The following is an 18,121-nucleotide window of genomic DNA, read 5'->3' on the forward strand; positions in this document are numbered from 1 at the left end:
ACCGTGCTTTACACTCTTATGGCTTACAATACAGGAATATCTGCATGACTTTTGGTAAGATACAGTAATATCACATGACTTTGAGCACTCCCTCCGCTGAGTATCTCAGAGATCGCTTTGGATATTTGATATCCATGACCATAATCGTCTGCCTGCTTGGAACACTTGCCACTGCCTGTCATAGTGGAAAATAGATGCAGAATATCGCTTAGTGTGTAAGCCCCAAGCGCGTCTTACTTGCAACCTTGACTCCTGCAAGGACCTGGCTCATATTTCAAGGTGACTGCTTCATGTTCCTTCTTTCTTTGACTTGGGACAAGGTACTCCATACATTGTCGATCTCTGAGCTCAACGGTCATTCACTAGAATCGCAAGTTCACCGTTAATCCCTCTTATCATGACAAATTGCAACCCCTCCTAAGAATCGTCGGATAGACGCCGGAAACAACACTATTCAAAGCATGGATTTCCCGCAGGAGCAACCCCGCCAGTATGCGGGCCACACAACTTTCCCAGACCTGATGAACGATTCTGCTTTTGCGATGAACAACAAGGGAAAGGAAAGAGATTTTGAGGAACCAGATACGTGTCGCATTTGTCGCGGTGAAGGAACACTGGAGGAGCCGCTGTTCTACCCTTGCAAATGTAGCGGCAGCATCAAGTTTGTTCATCAGCCTTGCCTGGTAGAATGGCTGTCGCATTCTCAGAAGAAGCACTGCGAGCTTTGCAAGACGCCTTTCCGATTTACGAAGCTATACGACCCGAACATGCCTCGAAACCTCCCCGCGCCTTTGTTCTTGAAACAGCTATTTATCCATAGCTTCCGCACTGTTGTTACATGGCTACGGTTCATCCTGGTTGCGTTTGTCTGGCTCGGGTGGCTTCCATGGTCTATGAGGGCAATTTGGAGAGCACTGTTCTGGCTTGCAGATGGCCACTGGTCCGGCGGTGACGCCTCCCAACAGCTTCAAGCTCGGCAATCTGCTGGGAACGAAACTACTTCCCTTGCGGCCGGAGTGGCTACCTCAATCTTGCAGACTCCGAGTGCTGCCTTGTCAAATGCGACGAATTCATCATCATCATTTTACTCCCCAATGTCATCCATGTTCACTTTCCCCTCTGGTGACCCGCTTCTGCTTACAGTCGCTAAGAAGGTGATGTCCGCACTATTCTTTTCAGCCATACCATCGGGAAGTGGCCCGTCGAACTCGCGGCCGTTGAATGTGACTACCGGACTGTATAAGCACCGCCACCCCTCGTGGCTTTCGGACGTGAAGTTGCTCAACTCCTTGACCCCATCGCCCACCATCAATAATATTATCATCGACACGCTGGAGGGGCAGCTTATCACGCTGCTCGTCGTTGTTTCGTTTATACTCGTCTTTTTGATCCGAGAATGGGTTGTTCAACAGCAGCCAATGGCCAATATTGCTGATGGTGAACGCGAAGCAGCAGTGCAGATGATAGCGAATAACCGTCCAAATAGGAATGACGACCGTCCAATGCCTGAGCCCCGGGCTCATGTGCACCGTGCAGATGTGTTAGGGGACGAGGGAGAGCATATGGCAGAGCACGGCACCGACCATGATGACGTTGGTCTACACGATATTCATTTTCTCCGGCCAACTCGCAGGCCTTCTCTTCAAAGCGGCGAAAGCGCTGATTTGCCAGCGGCCGAGCCTGTGGAAAGGGCTGGTCCCGCAACTTTTTCAGAAAATGGTAGTGATAGCGACAATGGAGCGAATGCCGGCCATTTTGCGAGAAGATCGCCTACTCGAGGTAACCAGGGAGGTTGGGCTGGCGTTGAGACTTTCAGAGACCTCTGGTCCCGCGGCAATGGTGACCCTGAGCAGATTCTAAGAATCATTAGAGAAGATGGTCGGGAAGAGGAGCTTGGTTGGGTTGTCACAGCCATGACAAGGCTTCAACAAAATGACACCCCTCGATTCTCCGAAGCTCGCTTCAGCTCCAGCACGCAATGGGATGACCTCGGGACCCCAGGATTTCGAAGCCGGGCTTCTTCCGTAGAGTCTTCTCATCCAGCTCCGTCTGGGTCCACTGAAATCTCAGACTCAGCGCCCACGTATCGGGCCTGGGACGCCACCGACATGCCCAATTCAGCTTTTGAGACGGACTCGAATACACATCACCATGAATTCACCTTTGGCTTCCCTGAATTGGAGCCCGAGTCAGAAATTAATACAGGAAGTAATGGTGAGGGACAGTTGAACGACACAAACAACGGTGATGAAGTCTCTAGCAACCCACCGCCTGTGAGCCCACAAGACTTGCCGACCGTGGGTCATACAAATGATGAAACGGCACCTCCTGACGCTCAAGTTGACCTTCCTGCCGCCGCTCCTCCTAGGAGCTTCGCTGCCAAAGCTTTTGAATGGTTTTGGGCTGATCTGATACCACGTGAGCAGGATCAGGAGGGCCCGCCACGAGATGACGAGGCAGTGGTGGAAGATCTTGCGGCAGAAGCACCATTTGTACCAATCCGTAACAATAGACGTCCTGTCAATGATGTGCAGCAAAATCAGGGCATTGGTGCGGATGCAGGAATTGATCCCAACGACCTGGATGCTGTTGAAGAAGGTGACGATCTAGAAGGAATTCTCGAACTTATCGGCATGCAAGGCCCCATATTTGGCTTGCTTCAGAACGGAGTCTTCAGCGCTCTTTTAATTTCATTTACAGTGGCTATTGGGGTCTGGCTTCCCTATTTGTGGGGAAAGATCGCACTCGTCCTCCTCGCAAACCCCATTCAACTCATCTTCGGTGTACCTGTGACTGCAGTATCGGTTATCGCAGATGTCACACTTGACACTCTTATTGGCAGTCTTGGCTATCTCATGTATGCGGTCAGCCTTGTTTGCAAAGTGCTGCTTGGCCCCTTGAGCGCCTTCATACCGCTAGGCGATTGGATTCCCCAAACGAAGTCCATCACGAGCGCATCATTGTCGCTTATCGATGCAAGCAGTCACCGGTTGAAGAACGTGGTCAGCGCGTTCTTTGTCTTCCACGAATCCGACGTTCCAGTGTTCTCTGTTCTGTCTCATCAGGCGCTCAGGATCCATCAAGCGCGCATCTCTGGTCTTTGTCAGTCCATTGTGACTTTCGTCAAATTCATAGTGCACGATCTGCCCCTCCAAATCACTACAAATGGACTCCTAGGCGCTTTATCCTTTGATCGTCAAAGCATCGACTTGAGCAGCCTTTTGGCCCAGGCTCGACAGCAGGTGTACAGCTTTGCTGAACGCCCTTTCTTCCCAGGGAAAGGCGCGAAGTGGTTCGATGCCACTGTGACAGGGGCGACTTCCACCGGTTTGGGCCTTGATCCCGAATTGGCGGTTTGGGATACTAAAGACCGTATTATTGCCATTATCATGGGTTATGTGCTTGCGTCGATTTTAGGACTCCTCTACCTTCGTATTACTAGCCTGTTCACAGGGACAAGTCGTGGACAGAGGGTCGAGGGCCTCGTCGCGGACATACTTCACCAAGCTGGTGGAGTGATGAAAGTCATTTTGATAATCGGGATTGAAATGATTGTCTTTCCACTGTACTGTGGTACCCTGCTCGACCTCGCCTTGCTACCTCTCTTTGAGAACGCTACGATAGCCTCCCGGCTTGAGTTTACCTCCTCCTCCCCACTTACATCACTCTTTGTGCACTGGTTCATAGGCACTTGTTATATGTTCCATTTTGCTCTATTTGTTTCGATGTGTCGAAAAATCATGAGGAGTGGTGTTCTCTGTAAGTGCTCTAAACTAAGCCTGTTCGAACATTCGTTCGCTAACTATGACTGACAGACTTCATCCGCGACCCCGATGACCCGACTTTCCATCCCGTGCGAGATGTACTTGAACGCAACATCACCACTCAACTGCGCAAGATAGCCTTCAGTGCTCTCGTATACGGGGCTCTGGTCATCGTTTGCCTCGGTGGCGTTGTCTGGGGCCTATACTATGCCTTTGATGGGGTGCTGCCTGTTCGGTGGTCTGCCACAATCCCTGTGCTCGAATTCCCCGCTGATTTGTTATTCTACAACTTCGCTATGCCCCTTGCCATACGGTCTATCAAGCCCTCTGACGGCTTACATAAGCTTTACAACTGGTGGTTCCATAAATGCGCGCGGTTCTTACGACTCAGCAGCTTTTTCTTTGGTGAAAGGCACACCGATGAAGAAGGTTATCATGTGAGACGTACTTGGTTTGATCTTCTTTCGGGAAAGAAAGGCGATACTGAACACCCCATCGTCGGTGAATCTGAGCGTCGCAGCGCCGACGAAAAGCAGCTTGGTGCTTACTTCGTCCGGGACGGCAGATTTGTACGGGCTCCAGCTTCCGACCAAGTGCGTATCCCAAAGGGCAACCCAGTGTTCTTGGAGGTCACCGACAACAACGAGCGGGCTGATGGCGCTCCAGATCCGGACGAGGGTCTACATGGTCGTACCAACGACATGTTCACTAAGGTCTACATCCCACCCTCCTTCAGGACCAGAATTGCGGCGTTCATCTTCCTGATCTGGGTCTTTGCCGCTGCTACCGGGGTAGGCACCACAATTATTCCCCTAGTTATTGGCCGAAAGATCATGTTGGCATGCTTCCCCGATCGGCCGCTGAATGATATATACGCGTTCTCTTTGGGCATCTGCATTTTTGGAAGTGTTGCCTATCTCATGTTCTATTGCCGGACCTTCTTGGCTACGATCCAGGATCGTCTTCGCCCTTACCTTCGTTCGCCACAACAGGCTTTGCTCGGATTCGGAAATGTCGCACTAAGCGGTCTGCGACTAGCTTACGTAGTGCTCGCATTCTCGGTTCTACTGCCGTCCTTGTTCGCTCTAGTCATGGAGCTTTACGTGATTGTTCCTGTGCATACGTACCTGGGTGGAACGCGGGCGCACGTCATTCACTTTGTGCAAGACTGGACGCTTGGGGTGCTGTATGTGCAAATGGCTATCAAGTTTGCTCTATGGCATTCTACTTCGCGACCTGCAGCGGCCCTCAACGGTGTATTCCGGGACGGCTGGCTGAAACCGAATGTCCGTCTTGCCACCCGAGCAATAGTGCTTCCTGTCACGATTTTGGCGACACTTGCGGTGGCTCTCCCACTTTCTTTCGGGTTCGCACTGAACTCGACTGTCTTCCGTGACACCCCAGACATCCAGGCAAAGGTCTATCGCTATGCGTTCCCTGCCACTTTGCTTCTTAGCTTTGTCACATGGCTTGTCTATATGATCCGTCGACAGATTGATACCTGGAGAGTCAACATCCGTGATGATATCTACCTGATTGGGGAACGCCTGCACAATTTCAGGGAGAAACGTGCAAGGGATGTTGGTGTTTCTCGACGAGTGATTACCGGGTAACCCGGCACCATTAGACCTTTTTTATTCACTGTTTCCTTTATTTTCTCCTGTGTATATTTCACATCTCCATGTATCGATAGAAGGTTGTTTCTTTTATTTTCTAATTAATCACGTTATCATTGACAAGAGAAGACGGTTGCCTGGTCCCATCCTCTGCCAAGTCAACACACTTTTTCCGACGCTCCCGTACTAGGCAGCTCACGCAGCTCACATGCTAAGTTTGTACAACATGCGAATCTCAAGATGTACACCGATGGGGTTCCATGGCTTCCACCACCAAGTATTGTGTAACAGGTCTACTCTGTGGATGGGATCGCAATAAACTTGTAGACTTGTCTGGTGGATCGAAGGTGGGCCTGATAATCGCAGCTGCCTGCCACGTGACCCGCCAAGAGGTGTGGCTTGGCGATCGAGGCTTTGCTCTCACTCGCCACTCCCTATTGGTTAGGCAACAGGATTCCTGCCCACCTCCAGATCTATTCTTATGCCTGGCCATCGCTCTCTCCCTGCAAATTCATGCTCATCTAACGCCAAATTGCTGCAGAAAGTAATCCTTTCTTCACATCATCTTGCATCACTTCATTACCCTTCAAAATCCCCATGTGTCCTCAATGCTGAAGTATCAAGTCCCGCTGCGAGGCCTGATCGTGACTAAGACCCGCTTCGCCTCTTGAGTACTTCGCCCGCATTCCCCTAATCATTGCACCCTTTCCCCGGACTCTGCACGCCAAGATGTCCGTTCTCCGTCATGGAGGTTCATACCTCCAGCGACGTCTTACCAAAATGTACACAGATACGAAGACCTCTTGTGAGAGTGTAACGACGGCTTCGAAGGCTGTCGATGATCCAGAGCTCGTGGTTCTGCATCGGAGCTTTAGGACGCAGCGGGATCGGCTTCTTGCTTGGGGTCTAGACTGGAGCGACGCTAGCGCCGCGCAGCCAAATGATATCGATGAATCGCTCACCCAGGCTGGGTTTAGCGATGTCGTGGAAAGCGTTATGTCTTCCATTCAGGAGTTACTAAGTGAAGCGGAACGCATCCAACATGGGGGTTCCTCTGATCTTCCTCCCAAAGGCGCTCAGAAGGACTCTACGTCAAAAGACAGCCTTCCTGCCCTGCCGGTCAAGACGCACTGGACTAATGAAGACATCACACGCTCCAAGAACCTCCTTGCTGACTTGACGGCTTGCATCGACACTCTGTATGATTTGTCGCGCTCGCGCCGAAACATGACCTCCAGTGGGCAGTCGGCTATGCGGGGTCGGCAACGACACGCGCTCAGGACAGGAGACGAGTCTGTCTACTCACTCTATCCTGACTCCAAGTCATACCATGGCTCTCCGCTTGATACCAAGGAGGCCTACCACAGCCCCAAAGCGCATCAAGATCCTTTCGACTATGCATCGCCCGTTGTCAGCGCTTTCGAAAAGCAGTCACATAAATCTTCTCTTTCATCACAGAGCTTCCTTATTGATCGCTCTGCTTTGCAACTCTCCGGTGCGTCTCACGACAACAGCCCACCGCCGTATGAGATGGTGGCTGCTTCCACGAATTCTCGGGCCATTGGACGTATCAAGACGTCGGCTTCTCCGCTCTTGGCGGGCGCCAAGGAGTCTACCGTATCCATCATGGTTGAGTATACACCCATGATGCTAGAAACTCAACGCGACATCACTCTGCCGGAACAGAAGCGACTCGAACATGTGCAACAGACCCTTGATCAGCTCGTCCAAAATGCAAGGGTATCCCATCTGGGTTTGATGAGATTCCTTGGCTTCTACATTGACATGCCCAATTCGCGATATGCGTTTATCTATCAAATGCCGATCGACTATTTCCCCTTTTTGCACAATCCGTCCGATCTCCTGAGCGGCCTGAAGCCGAAGCCTCTAGTCTCTCTCTTTCAAACCGGCGATGATCAACGGGTGCCCAACCTTGAAACCCGTCTTCGACTGGCTTATGACCTTTTGATGGCTGCGCTACACCTTCGAAGCCAGAATCTCGTGCATGGAAACATCAACAGTGGCAACGTGCTCATCTTCCCTGGTGCGACCAGCTCGAACAACGACGAAGTGGCCCTTACGGAGGATCTTCGACGGCCCTATTTGACATCCTTCGCTCAATTTTCCGGTACTGCGACATCGCCCGAGCCGCTGTCATCGAGCATGTATCGTCATCCCGACGATAAGAGGTCCCTTGAGGATGATGCGGCCTGGTCCTATGATCTCTATTCCCTCGGTCTCGTGTTGATGGAAATCGGTCTGTGGACGCCGATCAGCCGACTTTGGAAGATGAAATACACCAATTCGATGTTTAAGCAGAGAATCGAAAATGTTTATCTGCAGAAGCTGGGTCCGAAGTGCGGCAGTGCATTTCTTCACGTCGTCCAACTGTGTCTGGACGCTCCCAACTTCCATTTATCAACGCAGCCATTCGAGGATTTCAACTTGAGAGTTCCTCAGACGTATCATTATCCTGTTTTGGATCTTTCTGCACCAGACAGCATCTTTTCTTTCTCCATGAACTTTCTTTATACAATGTGTAAGATTGTTTGGTCTTGCTGCAGAATTGACATTTTCTCCGCACCGGCCGCTGAGGAGTTGGACGATTGCCTCCCCCTTGCCCTCGTTCCCCGAGCTGAGACAGAGCATGTGCACAATAGTCCTCAAAAGTATGAGCCTGAACCTCAGCGACTGACACGTCGCAATGGTTCGTATCCTGCTCTTCCAGTGCAAGAGATGCGAGTCTTGAGGGAGAAGATGGGATTGGAGGAGAAGAAGGCGAAGAAGAGAACATTCAAAAAGCTTACCAACGTCGAGATTCCTCAAGACCACCTCAACGAATGGAACTTCCAGATGCTTCCACGATTGAGAAAACTTCTTCAGAAGGTTCTGAAAGATTCAAGTGAATCCTGTGGTGTCACTCTGATGATGACTGGCGATTCGGCTGAAACTGCCAAGACGACCATCTGTGTTACCTGCGCGAGTGCAAAGAAAGTAAGAGCCGCCTTGAAGAAGTATTTTGTGCTCGATGACAGGGAAGATTGGGACATCATCGTGCTTCGTGGGGATATCCAACGCTCCAAAGTTCCGCGAAAGAAACGGCGCAGGCCGGCAAAGTCGAGATCGCAGACGGCGGGTACTCCGGCGTTCCCTGAGCGAGATCTCAATCCCTGCTATCAGCCACGACCGCTTTGTGGCGCGTCCATTGGCGCCTTTCAGAATGATGAGCATCTCCCTCCTGTGTCCTACGGAGGTGCCATCTTGGTCGACGGTATGCCTTATGGTATGACAGTCCATCACATGCTTGAGGCACCTAGTGATGATGAGGCAGAGGAGGAGGTGGAGCATCGGAATGTCGCGGGCCCATTTCGCTCAGCTGGGAATTGGCGGGGAGAATCCGCCCCCTCAAACAATGATTTCATGTACACCTGGTGTGACGAGGATCCCTCTGAGGTTGACCTAGAGTTTGAGATCTCGGAAGACGAGGATGGCGATGACATCTCCCTGTCTCAGAGCTTGGAAGGAACGTACGACGATCATTGGCTCTCAGACAGTTATTCTTCGGACGAGGAGGGCTTTGATGTTGATGACCCCTATGAGGATGAAGACGCGGCTTCGATCGGCGACACGGCCGGAGTCGAGCCAGGTGATGAGCCGCCTCTATTTGTTACTCAACCGGCAATCGATGACGTCCATGAGGATTTCTTCCCATCGCCCGAAGATCGGGATGATGAGCACTTGGCGTCTCACTCGCTCGGGTTCGTCCATGCATCATCGGGCGTTCGCCGCTGGACTCGAAAAGGCATCAAGCACGAAATTGACTGGGCGTTGATCAAGATCAATGATGACCGGTTAGACGCGCGGAACATTGTCTTTGACAAGACGCCGCCATCAATGCCCCGTGGTCTCCCGAGACGGGGACCTGGAGGACAGCCTTCACAGACAGGGGAAGCCATCTTTCTCAATGACGTAGCACGGATGGAGGAGCTCGGTGGACTGAAGGTTCATTGTTGCGGTCGGACAAGCGGTCTGCAGAGTGGACAGATTTCGCGGGCGATGACCATTGTCAAACTGCACGGACGACAAACTTTCTCCACTAGTTTCTGTGTGGATGGAAACTTTGGAGGTAAGTTGTGAGATCCCCATGCGCCATGCGATCGGGCAAACCGAAGCTAACAACCACCCTGAGTCTAGTCCCCGGAGACTCAGGAGCCTGGGTTTTCGACAAATCGACGGGCCGTGTCTGCGGCCATGTCTTGGCCTGGTCGGAGAAAAGTCACACGGCCTACATCGCCCCCATGGAAGTGTTACTGGAGGACATTGCTCGCACCCTGAAAGCTAGCATGGTCACTCTTCCCGGTCGCCGCGACGAGTCTCTCGCCTTCGCGATGGCTCACGGCCCAATGCATGAGCCCCAGAACCCGCGTTACCAGGCGCCTCTCCCTCTTCCGCAGCAGGTCCCGGTGGACATTGGCCGGCTAAGCCTGGGCCTGGACGAGCCCGGGATGGGCACCGTCAACCCCAGCCGCGGTATACCAGAGGTGTCGCCCACTCCTTATCGAGGGATGCCACCCATCCTCTCCCCGCCTCGCAGCCTAGAGAGACAGCTCGCGTAAAGCTTCTAGCATATTCGTCCTCGTCTCTATATCACCTGCTTTGCTAACCATTATACCCCTTTTTTTCTTTTTTTTTTCCCTTCTCGCTCTTGGGTTATGGATATCGTGCGTGGTTTATGAGGCGTATCTTTTCTACTTATTGCATATATACCCTACCTCTGCCTCATGTTTTCAACGAGTATGAAACCGTGCATGGAGATATCTACATCTCCCTAGCGTCTTGGATGATCATGAGACGAGACGTCAGTTTGTCAAATTGAATAACTACAAGATTCATATCATAGTCACCTCGCATTGCGCAAGTCCTACAGTAGACGTAGACGTACATTTCCCATTTATCAACGAAGAGGAGTATCCTTGAAGTCGAAGATTCATTGCATTGATAGGAAAGGAAAAAGTAAATAGGAGCATTGCCAAAGAACATCAGGCATAACAACATAATGCATACATAGTAATCAGCTGATGCAACCTCCAAAACCCATGCAAGAGAAAACGCAGACAAACCCGCAGTACAACAAACAAGACCCTAACGCACCCGCCTTGTATAAACCATCTTCAATGTACGTTATGCGATCAGAAATTCGGGAAATATGATCCAGTAAAGTGAAAAACAATATGCACGGGGCGGTTCTAAGTTTTATGCTTTTTTTTCTTAAGATGATCCCAGGTACTTGAGCACGGCCTCCCTCTCCTCGACAGGCAGCATGCTGAGAACCTGCTGCACACCCTTGAGGCCACCCTCCTTGTTGCTGATGAGCAGCTGGGCGATCTCGGTGGCGACAGAGTCGGTCTTGAGGGCCTCGATCTTCATCTGGATGGCCTTTCTGTTCTCCTCGTACCACATGGCTACCTTGCGGTCGTCATGCTCGAGTTCCTCGTCCAGGAAGCCGGTCCACGAGTGCAGGGTGCGCAGGTGCTTGGCGCGAGGGCTCTCGGTGGATGGGGTCTGGCCGTCGACGGGTCCGGTGGCAGGGATGGCGCCGGTGGCCTCGCCGGAGACGGCGGCCGGGGCGACAGAGGCCATGCGCTTGAGAATGAGCTCCTCGCTCAAACGGCGGCGCACACGCCAGTAGAAGAAGCGTCTGGCGTTCTTCCAGGTCAGGGCCTTGCGGATGGTGTTCTTGGCCACCATGCGGCCGGCGCGGTCGTGGAGATCAGCGAACTGCAGAGCGATCTGCAGGTAGACAGGCAGGAGCTGCTCTTCGCGAGCGGCCATCTTGGCCTTGATCTCTGAGAGCTGCTCCTTGCTGAGGGATGGGTCCTCGAGAGAGCGACGGAGCTCGCCGTAGGTGGCGTCGAGACGAGCCATAGTGTCGAGCTGCTTCTCACGGCGGTACTTGATGTTGACGATACCTTCGGGTTCGAGGACACCACCGCGAGCCTCCTCATCAGCGTACATCTCCATCTGGTCAGGGTTGATCGTGGGATCGATGACGACCTAGTGTAGTTAGTATTTGAAGACATAACACAGAATAATACATGACTTACCCATGAACCACCACGAAGTTCACCGAAGGGTGGGATATAAACAAAGATGGGCTGCTCGTACTTGACCAGAGCATCGACGATGTAGGAACCGTACTTGAGGACCTCGTTGTACATGTCACGCTGACCACCGGAGAAACCTCTCCAGTTGGCCAGGATCATGACGGGCAGCTGCTCGCCATTGTTGAAGTCACGGAGGGCCTGAGCGGTCTTGAAGGCCGAGTTGGGGTACCACACACCACCGGCTTCCTGGCTGATCAGCTCCATGGAGTCAGGGTTGGCAGGGTCGGCAGGGGTAACGTTCTCAACGGAACGAGTCTCAACAGCAATTACACCCATAGGGATGCCACCGAGGCGAGCACGACCAACAACAACGGTACGAGCCCATCCACCAAGAGCCTCCTCAAAGGATCCAGCATCGAACAGACCAGGGAGGAAGCCTTCCTCATCCTCCTTACCAGCGATGAGCCAGCGGACATCGTAAGCCTGCTTAGAAGGAGGGTAGTAGGCGACATCGCGGTCCCAGTCATCGGACCAGGGCCGGATGGGAATGGGTGCACCCTTCTTGTCGGGAACAAAGGACATCCACTCGACAATCTTCTGGACACCCTCAAAGTCATCGGTGGCGGTCATGTGAGAGACACCGTTCTTGTACATGATCTGAGTACCACCAAGCTGCAGGTTAGACGTGTAAACCTCGCGACCCAACAGCTTGTTGATGGCCGGGGCACCAGTCAGAATGATCGGCTGGCCTTCCACTTGGATGGCTCTCTGGCCCAGACGGACAAGGTAGGCACCAATACCAACGGAGCGGCAGGTGACCAGAGTGATGGTGAAGATGTCCTCGTAAGCGCGCGAGGTGGCTCCGGCGATGAGACCAGAGCCCTTCAGACATTCAACACCCAGGCCATCCTTGGCACCAATGATAGTGGTAATCTTGTGGCGCTCTTCGCCCTCATCGTGAATGAGCTCAGTAATGACCTCCTTCTTCTTGCTGGCATCGAATTTTTGCTTGACCTCGGGAGTGAGGTAAAGGTACTTGAATCCAGCCTCGGGCTTCTGGGGATCGTTCCAGGCCACGGAGAAGTAGGGGATCAGCTCGTCGGCCATACCGATGCGAGCACCGGAGTTGGCAGAGAGGTAGATACGAGGGATTCCAAGCTTCCTGGCCAACTCGGTACACTTGTAGAAGAACTTGTCTTCCTGGGGACCGAAGGAACCGATCTGGAAGGTGATATCGTTGGCAACGATGATGAACCGTCTGCCTTCGGGATACTCCGGGGTGCGAGCGGTAACGATCCATCCAACCATACCGTGGGTGTTGGTACCAGGGCCTCTCGAGAGTTCGATCAGGTTGTCGGTATCATCGAGAACAAGCTCGCTGTACTCAATGCACTCGCCAACCGCGGGCCGCTTGCTGGCCAGGGAGGGGATCTTGGCCACAGCCTTGGCCCAGCTGTTCTGGAAGGCCTGACGGAACAATTCGGGGAAATCGTAGACGTACTGGGTGCCCATGAGATGAGCCTTGTAACGCTTGGGCTGAAGCCACTCCTTGGTCGGGTAAGGTGTGGAGACAGGACGCAGGTGCATCGAGCCGAGCTTGTTGGTACCACCGATGCTGTGGAGGAGCCATTCGCCCTTCTCGGACTTCTTCTCAATGTACAGCTCAACCTGGATGATGAAGCCATAGGTGTTGGTGATGATCACGCGCAGAGGATAAGGCATGCCAGTGGCAGGATCGGTGCACAGGATACGGATCTCGGCACCGGTGACACGGAGACGCCAGAGACGGCGACCGAAGCGCTCAAGGAAACCGGCCAAGGCCTCTTCCACATCCTGGGGCTGCAGGTTGAACACCGGCGAGAAGTTGATGAAGATGTGGTTAAGATCAGAATTGTTGTTGCCGATGATCTCCAGAGCATCCAGAATGTCATTCATGAGACGGTCAGCCTCGGAGATGAGGTACTCCGCGGTGGGAATATCGTCACGGAGACGGCCCGGGCGCACCACAGCACGGACGAAGTAACGCTTGTCGACGGCCTTGTCGTTCTCGGGGCCCTTGCCGATGGCCTCGTAGACGTGGATGTTCCGGTTCTCGGTGAAGACGGGCTTGATCTTGAACTTGGACAGACGTCCGAGTTCAAGCTGGAAGGCGAGCGCAGGTTCGCTGTGACGGATGCTCTCATCTTCCTCGTAGGCAGGTCCACGGAAGGTGAAGTAGCCAGGGTAGCTGCCGTTCTTGCCGCAGATGAAGGTCACGCGGCGGACACGGCGAGCGAGCAACTCCTCCTTGAGGCCGGCAAGAATGTTGTTGATCTGAGTAACGATCTGGTTGTCGTCAAGGTCTTCGAGGTCGCGGACGGCCACGTTGCAGACACCGGTCAATTCATTGTCGGACTCAATGCGAGGGGCCGGTCGACGCTTGCCCTCCAGGTCTGCAATAAGCCCGTTCTCGCCGGGCTTCTTCTTCGACCCGGCACGAGGGAGTGCCTCCAAGGCCTTAGGCAGCTGCTCCTCGGCGTCTTCCAGGTACTGAACCGGAACAATGACACCCTTTCTGAGGGGCTCATTGCTGTTGTCGTTGACAAGGTATGACATATCACTAATGGAGTTGAGTCTTCTGAAGGGGTTGGACTCCGTGGTAGGTGTGCTGGGCGTAGACATCTGGTTGGAGTGAACGGAACCGAACTCCGGCTGTCCAAGCTTGCCTAGTGTAAAGTCCCAGGAGACCAGGGGAACTTCTCCATCGGGGTAGTACTGAATACCCTTCAGTGTGTAGGCCCTGTAGGCGCGGCGAATGTAGACCTCGAGAGCAGCCAGGGTGACCCAAGGGTCCGGGTGAACGAAGAATCGGGTAAGGACATCGAAGACGGTGTACTTGGAGTCCACCACTTCCTTGAGGACGGAGAATTCGGGCTCCCGGTGGTCCCAACCGGTCTCTCCGTATCGGGATTCGACAACAGATGAGCGCAGGATGAGTTCCATCTGAGACATACGCTCCTCCAGGGAGGGAAGCGCACACTGGATGAGGACTTCACGGGCCTTGAGGGTGACCTTGGCGGCGGGCCGCGACTCAAGTTCAGTGAGCTTCTTCAGGACGGGCTTGAAGTACTTTGCGACATTGCCAACACCAGGCTGGTTGGGGCGGTACATGGCCAGGATGGCCAAGATCAGGTTGTTCTTCGCGCCAATACGGCTGTGGGACAGAACAATCTGAACGACGCTGCCAATGTCGTCCTTGTGCTCTTCCCTGAGCTTCAGGATGGCATCTTCGTCGCGGATGTTGCGGCCAGAGAAGAGGCTCTCGACCTTGTAGTACTGCTCCAGCAATCCAGCGAAGACATTGAACTCGTGGGCCTTCAGGCCATCCATGTACTTGTTGATGACCTGCTGAAGAGGGAGGAGAGTGGTCTTGAGGATCTCGGCGTCGGCGGGGTTAACGTTCTCCTCGATGAAGCGGGAGATAGTCTTCTGCAGCTGCTTGGCGGGGAACTCGGCCTTTCTGGCGTGAGCCTTCTCGACGATGATCTGAAGCTGAGCGTCCAGCTTCTGGGGCATGCGAGAATGAAGGGCAGAAGACTGAGCGTTCCATTCACCGTAGGGAAGCTCAGGGTCCCGCAGAACATCAACCAGCTCCTTCAGAGTGGTGTTCATGATAACTTGGTTGTCATAACCCATGAGGATGTTCTCGAGAATGCTGTGAAGGAGGGAGAATCTCTGAGGAGGCTTGTTACCGACCACCTGCGGGGGGCCAAGGTCGGGCAGCTGTCCCGTGAAAGGCTGAGCATGCGTGACACGAGACGGGTCATCCAGAGCGAGAATACCAAGGATGTCACCGGCTTCGAGGGTGGCACCAGGCTGTTTGATGAGCTGGACAATACCGTCTTCCTGCGCAATCAAGGGCATGTACATCTTCATGACCTCGACTTCGGCGAAGGCCTGACCAGCCTTGACGTGCTCGCCGTTTTCGACAGTGAACTTGACAAGCTTTCCGGGGGACGGAGAGCGCAGCTGCGTAGGATCATTCTCCTGCTCCAGCAAGCACGTCTTTCCGTCGACACTCAGACGAGTTGCAGCCGCTTCCTCCTTCCAGTAGACGTTGTGACTACGACCGTTCAGGAGAACAAGCAGGCCACCGTCGGCCAGAGCACGGACACCGACCGAGCACTTGGATCCGTTGATGAACAGGTGGTAGCTGTCCAAGCCGGCTCTGGTTGCGGTGAACTTGTAACGCTGGCCCTCGTAGATGAAGTCCACGGGGAAGACGGTCTTGAGGACATCCTTGGAGGGCACCTGACCCTTTTCGAGGCCCTTGCGATACTCCTCGACACCGCCTTCGCTGGCCAGGTGAGCCTTGGTCACCGCACCGCACAGAACAGCCACGATGGGATCCGGACGCTCCGCGGTCAGCTTGTTCGAGATGAGCTGATCCAGCCATCCAGTGGTGATGGTGTTATCCTCGAAAGCAGGGGTCTCCAGCAGCTTGATCAGGTACTCGACTGTCGTGCGGAAGTCACCACGGATGCTCAACTCCTTCAGAGCGACAACCATGTGTTTCCGCGACGCGGAACGGTTCTCACCATATGCAAAGATGTGACCGAACTGACTGTCGGAGAAGCTGTGGATACCACCGGCGGTACCGACGGAGAAGTAACCCCAGACGTTGGACGAACTGCGGAAGTTCAGTTCATGCATGGTACCGCTGGAGGGCTTGAAACCTTCGCCGGGATCTTCAGAAGTGATACGGCAGGCGGTCGTGTGTCCCTTGGGCTGAGGGCGGCGCTGCGTCTTGAAGCTCTCTTCGCTGGAGAAGTCGAAGTCAATCTCGGACGAGGTGTTGGGGTCGACACCGTAAAGTAGACGGATGTCACGAATGCGGTGCAGGGGGATACCCATGGCGATCTGCAGCTGGGCGGCTGGCAGGTTGACACCGGAGACCATCTCGGTGGTGGGGTGCTCGACCTGAAGACGAGGGTTCAACTCGAGGAAGTAGAACTTGTCATCGGCGTGCGAGTACAGGTACTCGACGGTACCGGCGGAGACGTAACCGACCAGCTTTCCGAGGCTGACAGCGGCACGCTCCATAGCCTGGAACGTGGCGGGCTTTGCGATGGTGACGGGGGCCTCCTCAATAATCTTCTGGTGACGGCGCTGAACGGAGCAATCTCTGCCGAACAGGGAGATGTTGTTTCCGTACTGATCAGCCAGCAGCTGGACTTCCAGATGCCGGGCATTGCCAGCCAACTTCATGATGAAGATAGGGGAACCCGGGATCTCGTTTGCGGCGGCATTGTAAAGGCTGATGAAATCCTCCTCCCGCTCGACCTTACGGATACCCTTACCACCACCACCTTCCGAGGCCTTGACCATGACGGGGAAACCAATCTCCTTGGCCTTCTGCAGACCTTCTTCAGGGGAGAACGTGCAACCCCGGTTGTAGACCTCGTCGGGAACGGTGACAATGCCATTCCCATCGATTGTCACATCGTCAACTCCAGTTCCTGACCACGGAATGCAAGGCACACCGGCATGCTGTGCAACGATTGTCGAAGAGATCTTATCGCCCAGAGAACGCATTGCGGAGGCCGGAGGACCAATAAAGATGATCTTCTTGGGGGAAGCAGCCAGAGCTTCGGGAAGTCTGGGGTTCTCGGATGCGTGACCCCAACCAGCCCAGACGGCGTGGACATCCATTCGCTCGGCCACATCGACGATCAGCTCGACGTTCGCATAGTTGTTGTTATTTGTGCCTCCGGGTACCTGAAAAACGAGAAAATTAACCATTTGGTGGCCCTCAACAGCCAGACTTGCGACTGCCTACCTCGACGTATTGATCGGCCATACGAATGTAATCGGCGTTTGCCCGCAAATCCTCCGGTGTGGCCATGACCGTGAATTGAATGGCCCGTTCGTTGCCGAATGTCTCGTAAGCCCATTTCCGAACAGACCGAATCTCCTTGACGGCTGCGATACCATTGTTGGCAATGAGCACCTATTCAACCGACCCAACCACATCAGCAAATTTGCTCGAATTGCAATGCAAGGCCATTTTCTCGAGACTTCGGGGACTGCCACTTACCGAACTAATGACGGAGTGACCCTCATGGTTGGCAACGAAATCCTTTACACTGCTTGGAGGTGCTGCGTCCAGGTGATTTCCACCGATGAAATGTGAGGGAAGATTGTGTTTGGCCGCACGAGAGCTGACATGGCCGTTGCTCGAGCTTCCGTTGGGGACACCCATGATGCTTGCAATTTTATTATAAATTATACAATTCCCATGCAATCAATGGCTATGGCTTTTCGAGGCGAAGAAAAGAGGTGGTGACGCGAAAGTAGGAGGAGAATCGTATAAGTCGTATAGTACAAGAGAAGAGGGAGTGGTTGAGATCGAATCACAATGCCCCGAAATTGTGATTCTATCAGAGAAAGCCTGGAGGAGACGGCGTACAAGGATTAGGTCGTAAAGAACAAGGAGCAATGTACGAGGATGGGATGGAAATAGTCCTCAGGCTGGTCGCGGCAGAAGAAGAAGAAGAGATTGTCAGCAAAGTAATTGGATTGAGCGAGCAGGAGCCAGTGGAATAATAATAGTGGGACGGAGAGCGATTCGAAGGAGGCGGAAAGAATAAATGGGGAC

The 18,121-nt window shown here is 53.5% G+C and overlaps 3 protein-coding genes across 3 annotated transcripts; 2 read left to right on the plus strand and 1 right to left on the minus strand.

Moving 5' to 3' along the window:
• Nucleotides 1-461: 461 nt before the first annotated feature.
• On the plus strand, nucleotides 462-5,377 carry NFIA_084260 (E3 ubiquitin-protein ligase SSM4; the record flags this gene model as incomplete). The annotated part of the gene is made up of 2 exons (XM_001260370.1): nucleotides 462-3,759; nucleotides 3,816-5,377. The coding sequence occupies 2 exons, from the start codon at nucleotides 462-464 to the stop codon at nucleotides 5,375-5,377; spliced, it is 4,860 nt and encodes a 1,619-aa protein (XP_001260371.1).
• Nucleotides 5,378-6,109: 732 nt separating this feature from the next.
• Nucleotides 6,110-9,996, plus strand: NFIA_084270 (uncharacterized protein; the record flags this gene model as incomplete). Its single annotated transcript, XM_001260371.1, has 2 exons — nucleotides 6,110-9,506; nucleotides 9,575-9,996. 2 exons carry the CDS (start codon nucleotides 6,110-6,112, stop codon nucleotides 9,994-9,996), a joined length of 3,819 nt encoding a protein of 1,272 aa, XP_001260372.1.
• Nucleotides 9,997-10,648: 652 nt separating this feature from the next.
• NFIA_084280 (acetyl-CoA carboxylase ACC1) lies at nucleotides 10,649-17,725 on the minus strand (the record flags this gene model as incomplete). The annotated part of the gene is made up of 4 exons (XM_001260372.1): nucleotides 10,649-11,434; nucleotides 11,485-17,241; nucleotides 17,303-17,473; nucleotides 17,561-17,725. 4 exons carry the CDS (start codon nucleotides 17,723-17,725, stop codon nucleotides 10,649-10,651), a joined length of 6,879 nt encoding a protein of 2,292 aa, XP_001260373.1.
• Between the last annotated feature and the right edge of the window lie 396 nt (nucleotides 17,726-18,121).

Source organism: Aspergillus fischeri, genomic scaffold, assembly GCF_000149645.3.
Source record: "Aspergillus fischeri NRRL 181 1099437636264 genomic scaffold, whole genome shotgun sequence".
NCBI lineage: Eukaryota > Fungi > Ascomycota > Eurotiomycetes > Eurotiales > Aspergillaceae > Aspergillus > Aspergillus fischeri.